At 36.8% G+C, this 17,437-nt stretch overlaps 1 protein-coding gene across 2 annotated transcripts in view; it reads right to left on the bottom strand.

Moving 5' to 3' along the window:
• afap1 (actin filament associated protein 1) overlaps positions 1-17,396 on the bottom strand; it is a 95,546-nt gene extending 78,150 nt beyond the window's left edge. For both annotated transcript variants that reach the window (XM_087276264.1, XM_087276266.1), the window contains exon 1: positions 17,279-17,396. In XM_087276264.1, the coding sequence (XP_087132390.1) occupies positions 17,279-17,300 (22 nt within the window). In that variant the 5' untranslated portion in view covers positions 17,301-17,396. The remainder of the gene's footprint in view (positions 1-17,278) is intronic.
• Positions 17,397-17,437: the final 41 nt, after the last annotated feature.

Here is a 17,437-nt window from a genome sequence, read left to right as displayed (position 1 = left end):
GTGCTCATTAAGCAGTATAGAGTCCCCATCAATATACTGGGGCATTAGGACCAACACAGACCACAGGTTGAGCGCCCCCTGCTGGTCTTACTAAAACCAATTCAGCAACCTAGCTTTTTCATGTGGTCTCCCATCCTGTACAAATATAATATGCACTTATTGCACTCATAAAGAAATCAAAACATAAAATAGTGGAGGTGCAAGCCAGAGCATGTTAGCTGCTGATTTTGTACTTCATATGGCTGCTAATTGCACCATTACTGCATACTTTATAATAACTACACACTATGAATCACTTATTAAGCATTAGTATCTAGTGAATTCATTCTTTGTTAAGCATTAACTCTACATTAATAAGCATTAGTAAGCAGTTTATACCTGCAGCTACAAATGCTGTATTCTTGACTTATAACCACATTTATAATGTGCTTGATAATTGTATTTTCATAAATTGCGACTGATTGATTTTTAATTACTAGATTAAGTATTGCATTATTTACAAACCATTTGTTTTTACGAGTAGCTGAAGGTTTTTAAGATCATTGAGAATAAGTAAATGATTAATAAACTTTTGAAATCAACATTTATATATCTTATTATTCAGGCATATATAAACAGTTAATTTGTATTTTAATAACAGCCTGATCTCATGAGAAAACGTAAGTATTTTACGTTTTGCCAGTTTAGTGGCTAATTCAGAGTTCAGTCGTTTTGTACGATTTTAAAAAGGAGGCGTGGCACCTGACCCCACCCCAACCGTCATTGGGGGATAAGCAAATTGTACTAAATTGTACGAATTAGATCGTACGAATTCATACGAATTAGCCACTAAATGAAAAAGTTACGAATTGCCGTGAGATTGTGTTGGTTAATAAATGTTTTTTTTTACCTCAACTTATTGCAGTTTGTGACCTAATCTAAAGTGAGAGCTATTTATGCATTATAAAACCCTTAAAAATGACATTTAAAGGCTTGGTATCACAGGAACAATAATCTTTGCAACCTTATCTAAAAAGTTACATTACTGTAAAGTTTAAACATTGCTGAATAACAGAAGTGTCAAAATAAAATTGGATAAAACAACTACAGTATAGTAATTTAACAATATAATAAGATGCAATGTCTAAACTGTAGAGTCATTTTATTTTAGATAAGGTTGCACAGATTTGTTTTTCATTTGATTCAGTTTCAATTGTGTATTTTCAAATAAACAGAAATGAATAAAGTTGTTTGTTTTCTTTTTTCTGTTTAGAATTTAACTGAGCCTTTATTTGTCATTTATAAGGGATTTATAATGCGTATATAGTCCACCTTATAATAGTCCACCTTAAATACCGCTTTAGATTAGGTCACAAAACTGGAAAAAAATGATTTAATAAAGCATTAATTAACATACAAGTGAACTATTAGTATATGCCTGAATAATAAGATATAAAAATGTTGATATTAATAGTTTATTAATCTGCTTTTTAGTGTTTATTATGTAGAGTCAATGCTTAACAAATAATGAATTTACTGTTTGCTAATGCTTAATAAATGGTTCATAGTGTGCAGTTATTATAAAGTGTTACCGAAGGCTTTTCTTTTCTGATTTCTGAAAAAAAATAAAAATAAAATTTAAATAATGCATAACCATTTGCTCACTCTGTCCTATTAGGTCCCACGTATGAAGGTGTTTATGAGCCAAAGCAGCACATGCCTGTGTGTTTTAATCCCTGAAAGAATGCCATTAGCCACTTACCATTCCCAGTTCTGAGAGAGTTGTAATATGGAAACTTTCCACACAATACCTTCATATTGTCCCAACACAAATTTATTAAGTTAACTTAGTTGTTTTTACAAATTTATGTGGATTGAAAAGAAAACCATTAAGATGTCCCTCTAAAAACTCAAGATTGTATTAATTCAGCTCATTTTAAATACATACAGTAGTTTGTACAAGCTGCAAAAATTATTTTTGACATGTATACCTTCTAAAAGAAGAAATGGTCTTGTATCTTTTTATTAGGGCTGGGCGTTAAAATCGTTATCGGTATTTATTGACAGAACACTTTTGTCAGTATCGATTAAAAAAAGATTTGGTATGACGTTTTGGTATGAAGCGCTATAGTTTTATTTGAATGTGGCTGCTGAGCACATGCCTTGAACGCAGTGCTAATAATCTTAAGGTGTAAGTTTGTTGTTTCCAATGGAGGTGCGCAACTTGCACAACATGCATATGGGACGCTTGTGCAGCACACTTGTGACGCATGCACATTTTCTAGGCAAACATAGATGAATACATCTCAACTTTTCCGAATGCCACGTGCGTACTGTGAATAATGTGAGTAGAACTAACCAATCTGCTTCACCCTTTGTAAGGAATATACATTTTTCAGTAATAACGGCAGACTAATTACTTAAGACAAATGCAGCGCACCCAGTGGCATTGTGGTGCGTGCCCCAAACGCTGCAGTGCTCTTTACTTTTCTCCATAAACATGTATCGGAGCTCAAGCAATGATTTGTCAATTTGTCATCCCCTGAGAAAATGATGGATGGTCACCTAGTTACAGCGAGCGCAAAGCCCACTGAAAATGGTAAAGGAAACCACACACTCGCACTTGTCACTTCAGGACAGAATAACAACACACGCGGAAATGAGCAGCAATGCAGAGCTTGTCAATTAAAAAGGATGCAAGGATGTCGCCAGAGTGGCTTTTTGATTTCTTTTCTTGTGCATCCCAGCATCCAATATCGGCCAGCCCTTCTTTTTATTATTTTTATTGTTAGAATTATTATTGATGTAACTTGTGTTAAATGGAAAAACTTCACATTGACGTTTGTAGAGCAAAACCTTAGTGTTCTCATATTATAGTATGTTTTGGTTGTTAAATTATGGTAATTATTTTTTTTTAAATAATAGGAAAAAACATTATAAACTATTGTAAGAAAATGTAGGCAATTTAGTCTTCAAATCAAGTATTTTGTTTAGAAAAATATTTCAGAACAGACTTAACAAGTTTTCAGAATTAATTAAACTTTTTGAAGACAAATTTCTCTTGTTTGAATTTTGATTTTTGTGAATCAACAAGAGTTTTTCCAAAAACATTGGACTGTGTGCTAATGTATGTACTGTATCAAATATTGACAGCAACAAAAGCTCTGGAAAAAAGACATGTGACAGCACAGTGGCTCAGTGGTTAGCACTGTTGCTTTACAACAAAAAGTCTCTGATTTGAGTCCCAGCTGGGTCAGTTGGTATTTTTGTGTGGAGTTTGGATGTTCTCCCAGTGTTGGCATGGGTTTCCTCTGGGTGCTCCAGTTTATCTGGATAGATTATCTGGATGGAGCCTTCATGATGCAAGCTGAGACTGCATATCTCAGTGATGCAATGTCAAACACAATGCACTCAATGGAGCTACTGTAGTAACGTCACTGTGAGGGGTAGGGTTAGGGGTGGGGTTAGGTGAGCGCATTAAAAAGCATTGGATGCAGCTCAGATTGCACTGCACCAGGTCTGCATCCAGACCCCTTTACTAGTTTCCCCCCACAGTCCAAAGACATGCAGTATAAGTGAATTGAGCAAACTAAATTGTCCGTAGTTTATTAGTGTGTGTGTGAATGGGTGTTTCCCAGTATTGGGTTGCGGCTGGAAAGGGATCCGCTGAGTAAAACATATGCCGCTATAGTTAGAGGTTTAACATGACGCAGTGGCGCAGTAGGTAGTGCTGTCGCCTCACAGCAAGAAGGTCGCTGGTTCGAGCCTCGGCTGGGTCAGGTGGCGTTTCTGTGTGGAGTTTATATGTTCTCCCTCCATTCGTGTGGGTTTCCTCCGGGTGCTCCAGTTTTCCCCACAATCCATAAATATGCGGTACAGGTCAATTGGGTAGGCTAAATTGTCCATAGTGTATGAGTGTGAATAAGTGTGTGTGGATGTTTCCCAGAGATGGGTTGCGGCTGGAAGGGCATCCGCTGCGTAAAAACGTGCTGGATAAGTTGGCAGTTCATTCCGCTGTGGCGACCCCGGATTAATAAAGGAACTAAGCTGACAAGAAAATGAATAAATGAGTTGGAGGTTTATTCTGCTGTGGCGACCTCTGAAATAGAGACTACACTGACGAAAAATGAATGAATAAAGTCATGCTAAGCTAGAAGTTTAAGTAGACATAGCCTCTGGGCTGGCTGTGTGAAGGTGTGTCAAGGGTGAAATACAGGGAAAGAAAGCAAGTATTCTCATAAATCATAACACCTTGACATTAACCTAAATGCACTTAAAAGGACAAGTCTGGATGCCTCGGCATCTAAGTGGACTTAAAAAAAAATAGTATGTAACACAAAGCTCTTAAATGCTCACATATTTTCCAGAACGAAACCAGACCTCGAAAAACACCTTTATTGCACATAGCACTGAACACCTGGTTATTTTTTAACTAACATCACTATAAAGCAACATGCCCATAAGCACATCCACTTACTTCAGAAAAGCCTGAATCCACTGTGGCAAAAGCATGTGAAAACAAGTCTTGGCTAAAATCCAAACTAAGCATTTTACCCAAATACCCAAAGGGCAGATTGCCTTCATCATCACCCTAAAAATCATACGCCCCTACTAAAAATAAATTGGAATCAATGGAAAGTGGGTTATAATAACACAAATGGGTGGAAAAGCATAAAAAGAAAAAAGGTGTGCAAGTTTGTTTGTGCGCACACACACACACAGAGTCTGGGTGTTGAAATATATGCACTCCCTTTGAGGATTAAAACCCAAAGACTGACTCATTTTACTCCCTTTCTGACCGGCTACAGGAAATGGCAATAATCTATTAGTCACTGTCACTTTCCCCATGGACTATAGAATAGCTGCTATAAAGTGCTTCTACTGTTTCCATCACTTTGTTATTGGGCTTTCATACAGTATACAGTGAATGTGAGAGAGTGCTCTTAATTCCTGCCTCTATTCATCTGGCAGATCAGAATGAATGCAAGGAAATAGGTAACGACAGGCACAAAATAGGCACGAAAAGGCATGCTGAGTGTCAGAGAGGAAGAGAAATGATGAAAGAGCTGCCTTAAGGCCTAAATGCCACAAATGCACCTGCAGGATAAATAACCCCTAAAGCACAGATGGTGCTTGTTTTAGAACAGAAAGAATTTGGTGTAGAAAGACCCAAAGAAGTTTGTGTAGGTCAGTTTTTTTTTCTCTTAATAATAGAAGAGATACAGATACAAGCTGCTTACTGTACCACAGGAATTTAAGGCCGTTTTCTTTTAGCATTTTCTTTTCATAGGATTCATTAGAACTTTTTATGTAGCTTCTATTTTTAGATACTTATTTTTAATTGTGCGATAGTTATTGTCTACATTAACATTCGAATTGTTGTTTCAAAAATTTGCGAGACATTATCAAGTATTGTAACTCATTAACTTTGACAACAAACATCAACAGACATATGATCAGGGTCTAAAAGCATTGTTTGCATGATAAAGCCTAACCCTATAATTCAAGTTATGAAACATTCCAGTATTGTGGTAATATCACTGAAGGATTGCAAATTTTCGAAGTGCCGATGATGGAAAAATCCCCCAAAACACCAAGATATAACTTTCCCAAACTGGACATTCTCTATTAAAGTTTTAGTTATGAATATTTCTTTATTCATTCATTTTCTTTTCGGCATAGTCCCTTTATTAATCAGGAGTCGCCACAGTGGAATGAACCGCCAATTTTATCCAGCATATGTTTTACGCAGCGGATGCCCTTCCAGCCACAACCCAACACTGGGAACACCCATACACTCCTGAATTCACACACATACACTACAGCCAATTTAGCTTATTCAATTCACCTACATATCACACATGTCTTAAGACTAGTGGAGGAAACCAGAGCACCCAGAGGAAACCCACGCGAACACAGGGAGAATGTGCGAACTTCACATAGAAATGCCAACTGACCCAGCTGGGGCTCAAACCAGTGACCTTCTTGCTCTGAGGCGATCGTGCTACCCACTGCACCACTGTGAATCCCTAATATTTCTTTATATAGATTTCTATTGAGCTTAATTTCTGTTAGCTTTAGCTTTAGTAATTTAAGTGTGTTTCAAGAGTTCGCACCTGGATAATGCTAGATGATGTTAGCAGGTTTGGCATGCTGTCCTGGGAAAGAGCCCTGAGCTCAGAGATGGATGAGCCCAAGGCTCCCGCCTGGTCAATGAGCATGTAAAGGGGTACAAGATCAGTTAGTTCTCTAGAGCTTCCCAATTCCCCAATTCCTTGATTAACAATGACAGCTCTATAGGAATAGACCGCCAACCACACCAGTGCATACAGTACTTACATAGAGAAGCTCGGTATTAAAGAGCATGTGACTGTTACTATTGTTTAATTCACTTATATCACAAGTCTTTGAACAGTTGGAGGAAACCGGTGTACGAACATGGGGAGAACATGTAAACTCTGCACAGAAATGCTGATTGGCCCAGCTAGGACTTAAACCAGTAACCTTCTTGCTGTGAGGTAGCAGTGCTAGCCACTGAGCCACCATGTCGCCCAATCCTGGATTAAACTAGAAAAGAGGAGGAGGGGGGTCTTTCAAAACGAAGATAGGAGTAAAGTTAGGCAGGATATTTATGGTGATTTTGGAATGATCTGATTGGCTAGCTAATGATTACTGGTCGGGGATCAGCTGCGATCAATCATATCACATGCTCTTCTCGAAATTAGTTCACAGAGTGCCTGGCAACTTTAAATTTGATATTAAGCCTTGAATGGCAAATAAATAATTCAATTCAATTCATCTTACTTACAACAATAGATATTACCATATTAATTGCATAATTACATAAAATCAACATCTTCACTGGACTTCATATTCATCCTAAAACATTAAACAAATGTTATAGAAAGCAAAAATTCAACTTACTTAAACATGAACATATTGTTTACAACACAATTTTTTTAAATTAAATTAATAAGCAGACTGATTGTATTTCTTGAAAAGTAAAGATTCAATTAATGATCTCCCAGAACCTTATAATTCCAAGCAGAAAATGACTTTTTAGAATTAGAAGGTGCTACGGTATCTGCGTTTGCCCTGTTTTATACCCCAATTTGCAAATTTACGATAATTTTCATAATTTACATTTAGATTACATTTAGGGTCTCTATCATGTTCATGTATGAAAGAGAACTGTTACACTCATATTGTTTACTGTATGGAATGCAAAACATTTGAAGCTCAATGTCTTAAAATCATTTAGAACGCAGACAGAACCTTATAATTCCAAGACGACAAATTTTTGCAGTCTATTTAAAAATATCTCATCAATTTGAATGATTTGACGACTTAGACTTCACTTGTTGGTATGAATAAGTGTTTTTAAATGAATCTGAAACAGTTTAATATAGTCTTTATAATTAGAGATGCCCCAGGTTTTTCTGCCCTCAAGTCCGAGTTATTTGATTTTGAGTATCTACCGATACCGAAACCCGATCAAATACTTCTATAATACTTAAAAAAATAATTAAGAAGGAGGAAATATTTCCAGGATGTTCCTTATTTTTTATTTAATTCACCTTATTTTTACGTTTAACAATTCTGTTAAGAAACAGAGCACTTCTAAGAGGGAGCTTTAACAATCAAGTAATAAATAACATAAATTCTTCACTTTTTGACTTTAGTGCAACAGTAAATATAAACAAATCCTATTTAACCAAACAACAAACAGCACCTCAACTTAAAATACCCAGCAGGCAATTCCAAGTTTACATATCTTACAATTTGCTATAGCAATGCTGTTGTCATTGTTGTTAACTTTATAATATCTCCAGAGTAGGTATGGGCCGGTAAAAGAATCTTATGACCTAACTTTGGATAAAAAAATCTTGGTTTCACTTTATCACGGTATTGTGATTACTGCTCTAAAACATCTTGTTTTAAAATGTCTGGATAAAAAAACAAAAACTTTTTTCCCCTTTGAAAACAACATAATTTATTTTCTGAAAGATTTATACTATTTTGGATCAGTAAACATGTCAGGCTAAATAACTCAAATGAATAGTTGACTTTTGCTGTCTTCGTTAGTTTCAAAAACACAGATTTCTTTACATTTTAAAACAGCATCTTTGCATATTTTTTCTTCTGAAGATACAGAAAAAAAAATGTAAATAAAAAATCTTACTTACCTTAGGAAAGGTATTACAGAAAATGTTGCCGATTTTAAAACCTTGACTCTTCCAAACCACGGTATCCCTTGAAAACGCTTATCGTTGTCATGATTACCAGCGATCATTTTCCATAAGATCGCTGGTTTGCACCTTCAAATACCATGGACTACAAATCCGCCATTTCTGTACTACATTTTCATACATGAACTCCGGTCACTCACACATGCTTCCTCAGACTGATTACATTCACACCACCTGAGGATTGTCAGAGACTGATTAACACACACTATTTAAGCCACACATTCACCCCTTCAGTTGGCCGAGTCTTGTTGTCGGTCACTAGTAACACTACAACGCGTTTTCCCAGTCTTGTTATCTTGTGTATCGACCGTTAGCCTTGTTAGCCTCTTTGTCTTTGCCTGCCGCCTGCCTTTCTGACCTCTAGCCTGTATTCGACTGTGATTCTGGACTGTCTCCAAATACCTGTTTGCACCTGTGTTGACCATCGCTTGCCTGACTTTAAATAAGCCTGCATGTGGATCCAAAACTCCCGACGTTACAATCGTCTCTTCCCAACTCCAGACCGCACACATACTCGCGCTTTCCACTTCAAGCTGCTTCCTTGTTCTACTTTGCCGTGAACGGATAGACATCCCTATTTATAATATAATATAATCTTTATTTAAAGATTTAAGTGGATTAACAAGTATACACCAAAGCCATATCACAAACAGGACAATGTTTAAATCATACTTTAAGGGTCAGTTGTTTATTCATTATGTCATATAGCTACACTGACATACAGTGCATACATAGCCAAATCGTTGTCATTTAGGCATAAAACTCAATCAAAAATTTTGCAATCTGAAAACAAATAATACTAAACATGAGTTTATTATTAAAAATCTCAGCTTCTAAAACTGCAAACAAATATAGCATACTGTGCATTAAATATTCATGCTAACGTTTCTAGCATCTGTTAGCTATAAAACAAGCCGTTACAGAAAGCCTGTTACCTTGGCTGCGACAACATACCCTAAACACAAAACACTTAACCAGAGTTTCCAGCCGGCGAATAACACCAACCACATCAGTCTAATCAGAGCCCTCTCCGTCTGTGAAGTGGTTTTGGAGTGCTAACAACCACCACCACCACTTTCATCTTCAGCAGCTTTTGCTACAATTTCCACACCTTTCTCACTCAATTGCTTTCTCCTTCTCTCACTTTCTATTAAATAATGTTTATGAGCGGAAACAAATAATGAGACGGAAATGAAAGTAATCCTCTACTTTTTTAAAATGATTCACAGAATATTTAATGATGAAAGAAACAGACAACTGAGTATAACTAAAGAATGTGATGCATCAGCTTTCTTAGACAGTGACTCAGAGTTCAGCTTGGTTTACAGTACAGACACCAGTCTATACACACACACACACACTCACACACACACACACACACACACACATTCTCAAATAAGTAATTTGAAGAAGCTTTTTAGAGAACACAAGCACTCCTCAGTGTGTTAAGTTTGACACAAAGACGAGCAAAGCTACATCTTCCCTCTGGCTATGTCTTGATGTAAAACCCTAATGGGAGAGCATATCCAGAGATGAAGAAGACTCAAAGGCATGCAACAGCACTTTATTTGTGTTTTACTTTAAGGATCTGTCACTCTAGTCCGGTCATGTTACAGAGCCGCGGGGGAATACATGACTGGCAGGCTCTGGAGAGACAGCTGTTTCTGTAAATACAGTGTTACTTCTGAACTTGCGCACATATTTATTGCTAATAATTAAACAGAACCAAGCTGTCATGGACTATTTAGTACCTATAAACTCATAAATTGTCTTAATCATTGTTGTTATACCTTATACTTTTGTTGAAAACATCATTCATTTTTTAGGCTTTTTGTGTCAGCATAATTCTAATTGAGAAATGTCTGAGCCTAAACATTTATTTACATTTTAACCTTTTATTAACAGCCAGTGGTCTTTAAGAGAGCTTGACACTAGCATTTCTGGTCCATATATATATATATATATATATGTGTGTGTGTGTGTGTGTGTGTGTGTGTGTGTGTGTGTGTGTGTGTGTGTGTGTGTGTGTGTGTGTGTGTGTGTGTGTGTGTGTGTGTGTATATATAAGTACTTAATAAAAAAATACTTTGTTTTACAGACAAAAACAGGGCCATATGCTTATGAGAAACGTGATCACTAACAACTCTTCACACAAGCAGAGATGCACACTAAAATCCAGTGGCGCCCCGAGAAAATTTTCTTAGGGGTGGCCAGAAGAGGCCGCACCAAATCTTGGGGTGGCACACTAAAAAAATAATGAATTCAGTGTAATGTTATATTTTTGTTTCTGGTAAATGAAATAATGTTGTTTTTATTCATTTAATTAATTATTCTTGAAATATTGCAATTTATTCCTTGAAATAATTCAGAAAGTACAAGGTCAAACCAAATAAAAATCTATGTTTAGTTTAAAAACACTTTTTATATATATATATATATACTGTATAAATAACTCTTTTTTTACGTGCTTTTATTGTACATCATAAGGTATATGCCATGTCTAAAATTAATGAAGATTAATGAGTATATTATTCCCAGTGATGGGTTGCAGCTGGAAGGGCATCCGCTGTGTAAAAATGTGCTAGATAAGTTGGCGGTTCATTCCGCTGTGGTGACCCTGGATTAATAAAGGGACTAAGCCGAAAAGAAAATGAAAGAATAATGAGTTTATTAATAACCCAAACAAACTGAACAAAAGGCATTACTATACACACTCACTATACCTAATAATATCATTTATCCATATTGCTTTTTGAGCTATTTTATTAATGCAGCTTCTTCTATTGATATACTGTACCTTAAGGTAAATATTAAATTGCCATTGCTGTCTATTGAAGGTGTGTGCGTGCTGTCAACGACGATCGGGAAGGGTAGAGGCGGTTCTAGTTTAAATGACACCCTGGCAAACCACCCTAGACACCCCACCTCCCTTGAATTGTTAGATTTGTTATTTAATAAACATAACCATTTATTTATATTTATTCTAAATAAATACTATTAATATTAATATTATTATACAATTATTATTCTAAATAAATAACAGAAATCAATCCTAAATATTACTGGAAAACAACAACTGGAGTGATATGCCAAGATCACTTAAGAAACCTTTTGCATGAAAATTAATTATGACAATTCTAAATAATTATCTGTGGTCTTAGACCAGATCATGGCTGAGAAATCATGTTATGAAGTCTTACCTCCCTGACTCATTATCCATCCTTTCTGCTTTAAAGCCATGCTTAGTAAAAGTAACATCATCATCATCATAATCATAATCATCATTTTATATAAACTTTAGTCGACTTTCAAAACTCGCTGCGTGCCGACACCTCTCCACAAAAGGCTGTTAATCCGGATTCACGGCACATGAGCGGTGCCTATTTTGTCGACGTGCATGGAAACAACCAACCGGGATTCACACAAGAGTGCGTGAGGCGCGCGGGAATGGTTTTCTGCGCGCATGCATCAGTTTGCTTTCACCAGCATTGAACCAGAGGGGGAGAGCTACGTCATTTACACCAACAATAATAGTGGCTGCATTTTATTTATTTATTTAAATATTAGGAATTTATAAGTACATTTGAAATCAATAATGTCAACAGCAAAATTATATTGGGGTGGCCACAGGGGTGGCCAGAGTTTACCGTGGGGTGGCCGTGGCCACCCCTGGCCACCCCTTGGGGGCGCCCCTGCTAAAATCAAAGTCCATTCAAGGACTTCATGGCAAGTCATTTCACTTGGCAGCCATCTTGAAACACCTTAAATTTGACAACAACTGTCTCTTTAGTTTTATTTCTAATCGTTTGAATCCACAAAATCTGCAGAAAATCACATCTGGTCCGAGCTCCTCCCTAGGAGAATCCTCAGCCTGTGGAGATTGATGATTGGATTCCGTACAAGACGGGGCTTCATTCGCTATACTGACGGATACACTTTCCCCATTCAAATTTATAGAGTTTCAGAAGAGTTCAAATACAAAAAGTACATGTAAGTGCCATCTGAAATTTTCTTCTAACATGAGCATTTTTCTGAAACTACTATACTTGTGTCCATTAATTTCACATTAAAGGCAATGAAAATAACATATTAACTGACATAAAAGAGAAATTACTCAACTTAAACATGGTAGCCTCAGAGGGCTTTTAGAGGTTTCATCTGAACTCTTTAAGTGACGTGTCTTGTGTATTTTATAGTCTTTGCTAATATAGGTGGCATCACGGTTGCGCATTGGGTTGTACAATCACCTCACAGCAAGAAAGTAGCTATTTTGAGCCCCGGCTGGGTCAGTTGGCATTTCTATGTGGAGTTTGCATGTTCTCCCCATGTTTGTGTGGGTTTCCTCTGGGTGCTCTTGTTTCCCCCACAAGTCCAAAGACATGCACTGTAGGTGAATCGGGTAAGCTAAATTGTCCTATTGTATGTGTGTGAATGAGTGTGTATGGATGTTTCACAGTGATGGGTTGCAGCTGGAAGGGCATTCGCTACGTAAAACATATGCTGGATAAGTTGGCGGTTCATTCCGCTGTGATGACCCCAGATTAATAAAGGGACTAAGCTGAAAAGAAAATCAATCAAAATACAATATAGCAATACTGTGTTGTGGGTTTCCAAGTTTATATTCCAACTCACAGACTTTTCCCCAATCCCAGTATCATCTCTCCAAACAAAAATGACAAAAAACACTGTCTGGAGAACAGTTCATACAAACTCCACTATTCCTCATGCATAAATACTCATAACTCAAAACTCTTTCCTGAAAAGTGGCATTGATGCAATGCGTGCAGAGAGAATCTAAATATTATTTCCACTTGCCTTCATCAGAAATAATAGAAATGGCACAACATTCATGACAGACTCATGTGCTCTTCTGAGTTTGACTGTGAAGTTTTTAAAAAATTCTAAAAATCATATGTACAACCATAAGGTAATCAATGATATCCTGTATTTTTCTGTACTTTCTTTACCTAGTAAAATGGGTAACGAGCAAATAATTGTATATGGTTTGGGACCAAAAACAACCATGACCATAAACACAATCCAGCAGGGGGAGGAAAACAGAGATCCTTCAAACACTGGTTCAAACCACTGTCACCCACAGTGAATATTATGGCGTTTTAATTCTCCATTCTTCAATCGTGCAAAGCTGCTTAGACACAATCTACATTCTAAAAGTGCTAAAGAAAAAAAAATGACTTGACCACACACGAACCTCACTTGCTGAATAGATACGTACCATCGCAATGAATCAGCAAACCAGGGTTTATCATAATGTATGATATGTTATAATATACAATAAAAAATAGCATTTGTTTTCTAAAGCCTCTCAAAATTAGTCATGGGTTATATTGGAGAAATATATTGTGAATTGCCTGAAACTGAGTTGGAAGAATGTATTTTATGAGAACTATCCAAAATACAAAAATTGCCTTGATTCTTGTTCAGAGTGATGAAATAATAAAGCAACAGCAGAAAAAAAATGCCACAATAAGGATGAGTGGAATCCTGGAGCATTTAGTATGGTGGTATCCTTTGACCAGTGGGAAGTGAGAGTTTATTTGCATGTAACAAATTTTGGACTGTTTATAAATATTGTAATGCCTCCTGAAACTTACAGTAACCGAACCCATATGAAATCATTGTTTTGAAACAAAGCAAACCGTTTACATGTCTTACTCTAAAAACGTTCTTAAATTACATTTATCAACCATGACTTTGATACTTGTTAGTTGGTTGTATGTGGTATCAGTGGGAGGGACAACTTCATACTTGAAAGCATGTAATTGGGAAAAATTCTGTGCAGGATAAATTATTATTATTTCAGAGAAAAGAGAAAAACAATCTGTTTTATGTGTGTTTAATTTATTTAAAAGTTTAGGATATTTGCCTTTTATGGCATGCAGAAGAAGAAATCTTTCCAGGAACAAAACTGAAAAATTCTCAGAAACCATTCCAAAGTGACTCATACAATACAATACAATTAACATCACAGTTATACATTCACATTTTGTATGGTGCTGAATTCGACAGGCTCGTAAGTTTTAATTTTTTTGCAGTGAAAATAAATGGCTGTGTTCACTATTACATTACAAATAAGGTGGAGAGATGGCTTCAAAGTAAATACACATGAACTATAAACCACAAAACTCACTATAATCTCATGTGGTCTTTAATACAGAGTCAGTGCTCTTTATGTGCCCTCAAGGGGGCTTTCGGTTCACATAAACATGGCCTGGAAGAGTTTATAAAAAGGTTTAATAAGACACAGATAGACAGCTTTACTAAGAGTCCAAAGACATGCAGTATAAGTGAATTGGATGAACTAAATTGGCCGTAGTGTGTATGTGATTGAGAGAGGGTGTGGATGTTTTCCAGTACTGGGTTGCACCTAATGGGGCATTAACTGCATAACATATGCCAGAGTAGTTGGTAGTTTGTTCAGCTATGGAGATAGAAAATAGAAATAGATAGACATAGAAAGACAATAAAAAACAACTGGTATACAGTATGTAGTGCTTACTACTTCAAATGCATGTGTTTGAATCCCAACCAAACATTTTCCATAAATTCAATAACATTATTGTTGTATAAACTGTAAGCTAAATCCTATGCATACATGTAATAATGAATGTTGAATTTCATTATCTCTATGGGGTTGAATTTACCTCAACTTCAAATATCTACATCTTCAAGCTTTTTTTATATATGAATACAATTTCCTATCAGAGTCAGAGGTCAGGAGGTGGTATGGAATTAAGCAAAATAGAAAGAATCAGCAGCTGTTTACAGCTGTATTGGACAGACTCTTACACAAAGACAGTTAAACTACATGCTGCACCCCAAGCCAGACTAATATAAACCCACTGGAGACTCTGTTCGTCTGTGAAAACTATCCTAAGGCACAGATCGCTAGACTAGAACCACAAGAGAGGGAAAACAGTCTGGACGGAAACTCATGCTACTATAAAAACAGGAACTGTACTGTACAATATCACTATTTTTTGTATCACTCAAAGTAGAGATTAGAAAATAAAGAATATTCACTAAATGACCCACTGATTTATTTTTTCTGTTGCAAATTAAGCAAGACCAGTCAACCATCTTCAGTCTAAACCAGAGGCCTTTGTCTTTCTAGCACCGATGCTGCAACACTGAAAATCCAGATGTGCACTAGTGATGATTTCACTGCATAAGCAATAAGACGTCGGACCACATGTACAAACCACTCATCAAGCTATCAGTGAAAATATCAAACTCCCACCTACTGAAGCCATGCAACACTTATATACTGGCATTTAGCCCTTGAATGACCTCACTTGTGTGGCTACAGAATTGCTGAAATGAAGTGTAAATGAACAAGCTTATACATGCTACTATAATAACAGTGCAAACCACAAGCATTTTCACCTTAAATGGGATAAAAATCACCCTTCTGAAAAACAAATCTGTTTGTTGTTCATTCTCTGCCAGATCGATATGAAATTGCCAGTAACATCCGGATTTACTCCAGAATAGAAGGAAATATTATTTTTAAAGGGGGGGATTCAATGGGGAAAAGGTATTTTGTTTATGCTCTGATTAGGAAGCAGAACTTCCTGATTTCAGGCTCCAGTTTCTATGATACAAACTGTGAAGAAAGTTCAGCCAAATGTAGATTAACAGGTCAAATAAGGCTCCATCACCCATTTTCCGGATGCTCCATAACTAACATCCCTCACTGCATTCGGTCACACCCATTTAAACTCCACACTGGCTATTGATCAAACATGCTGAGCTTTGTTCACATGCTTATCTTTGTTTTTCCAAATGATCGTATTTCTAGCGAAGGAGTCCAAGAATCACGTTTGACCAAACCCAACCAGTTTCAGTTGATCCTTCCTTATTTTCTTTACCTGGTTTGAGTGTTTTGAGTCAGTCTGGACAATGTTATGAGAGGCAGCATGCTGCTTTGATGGCTTTTTATGTTTTGCTCTGTTTCCCCTCTTACCATCTCGGAGCCAAAATCAGTAAAGCTAACAATGTACAGGAAGACGATTCTTGCTGCTTCATTGTCATTTATTCCCAGAGGAAAACTGAAGATGGAGGAGACCTTTAAATGGGGCTGAACTAATCGTATAAATAGACTTTTCAAACAAACATCCTCTCTGAACTTGCAAAACACCTGAGAACAACAAGATGTTTTTTTTTTACACAGCACTTGTTTTAAATCCCTTGTAAAAGTGTTTTACACCTATGTAACAGATACAGGGTTAGAAACACTTTTACAATCCCTAAGTATGGCCCTTAAGTTAAGCTGGCATTTACAATGACCAATGGTTTTCTATTTCAAGTTTGAAGAGCACTACAATTGCTTAAGAATAGGGCTAATAAGCTAAAGTTAAACTTAAATATAAGGCATAATGATGCAAAACATTTCTGTCAAAGACAATCTCATATTAACCCCACACACAAAGAAAACATTATTTAGCATCCATTTACCGGTGGTTTAGGTGTCATCCTTCCGCATAGTATGGAATTAATTGGATTTGCTCTTCATAATTTAGCTTCTCAGCCCCTCCCCCTCTGCATAATCTGTGACTGGGCTCCAGACGCCAGCTGATCCCTGCAGGCTCGTGCTTTTCAACAAGAGCCCCCACGAGCCAAGCACATTCATCAGGACCCCTCGTGCTTCTTTGTGCTGCTCAGCCTCAGCTCCACAATAAGAAAGGAGCTGATGGCAGCTCCACAAAATCACTAATGTAAATACAGGACGGCAACTTCAAAGCTGTTTTATGTTATTACTGCATTTTGTGAAATATATATTAAAATAAATAAACAATATAAAGCAATTTTATCACACTTATATTATGCAAGGGAGAATTAAAATGCTAAAGTTATGTTTGTTATCCACGAAGAGCTTTTCATTCTGAATGACCGTATTGAGCTTGTCCTTATGAAACCCCAATGTTGTGTTGAAATCGACATATTAGGAAACATTTCAGGAATGGCCAAAGCTCTTTCACAACGCATTAAAGACTACTGTCTGGCAAAATTTCTATGCAAAATCTTACCTTCTTCGTTGCTTTCCGTCATGTCTTTATGGCAAAATGACGGAACTGTCCTGCATCCGCGTGTACTTGATAACGGCCACCTCTGTTGTTCTTGTTCCTCTGGCCTGTGAGCTACTTCAGATTCACATCCAGCATTCGCTCAGGGGACCGCTCGCGCTG

The sequence above is a fragment of the Danio rerio genome, chromosome 12 (genome assembly GCF_052040795.2).
Source record: "Danio rerio strain M-AB ecotype USA chromosome 12, GRCz13ab, whole genome shotgun sequence".
Classification (NCBI taxonomy): domain Eukaryota; kingdom Metazoa; phylum Chordata; class Actinopteri; order Cypriniformes; family Danionidae; genus Danio; species Danio rerio.
Note: the sequence above shows the minus strand (reverse complement) of the source record. Positions and strands in the feature narration are given on the sequence as shown.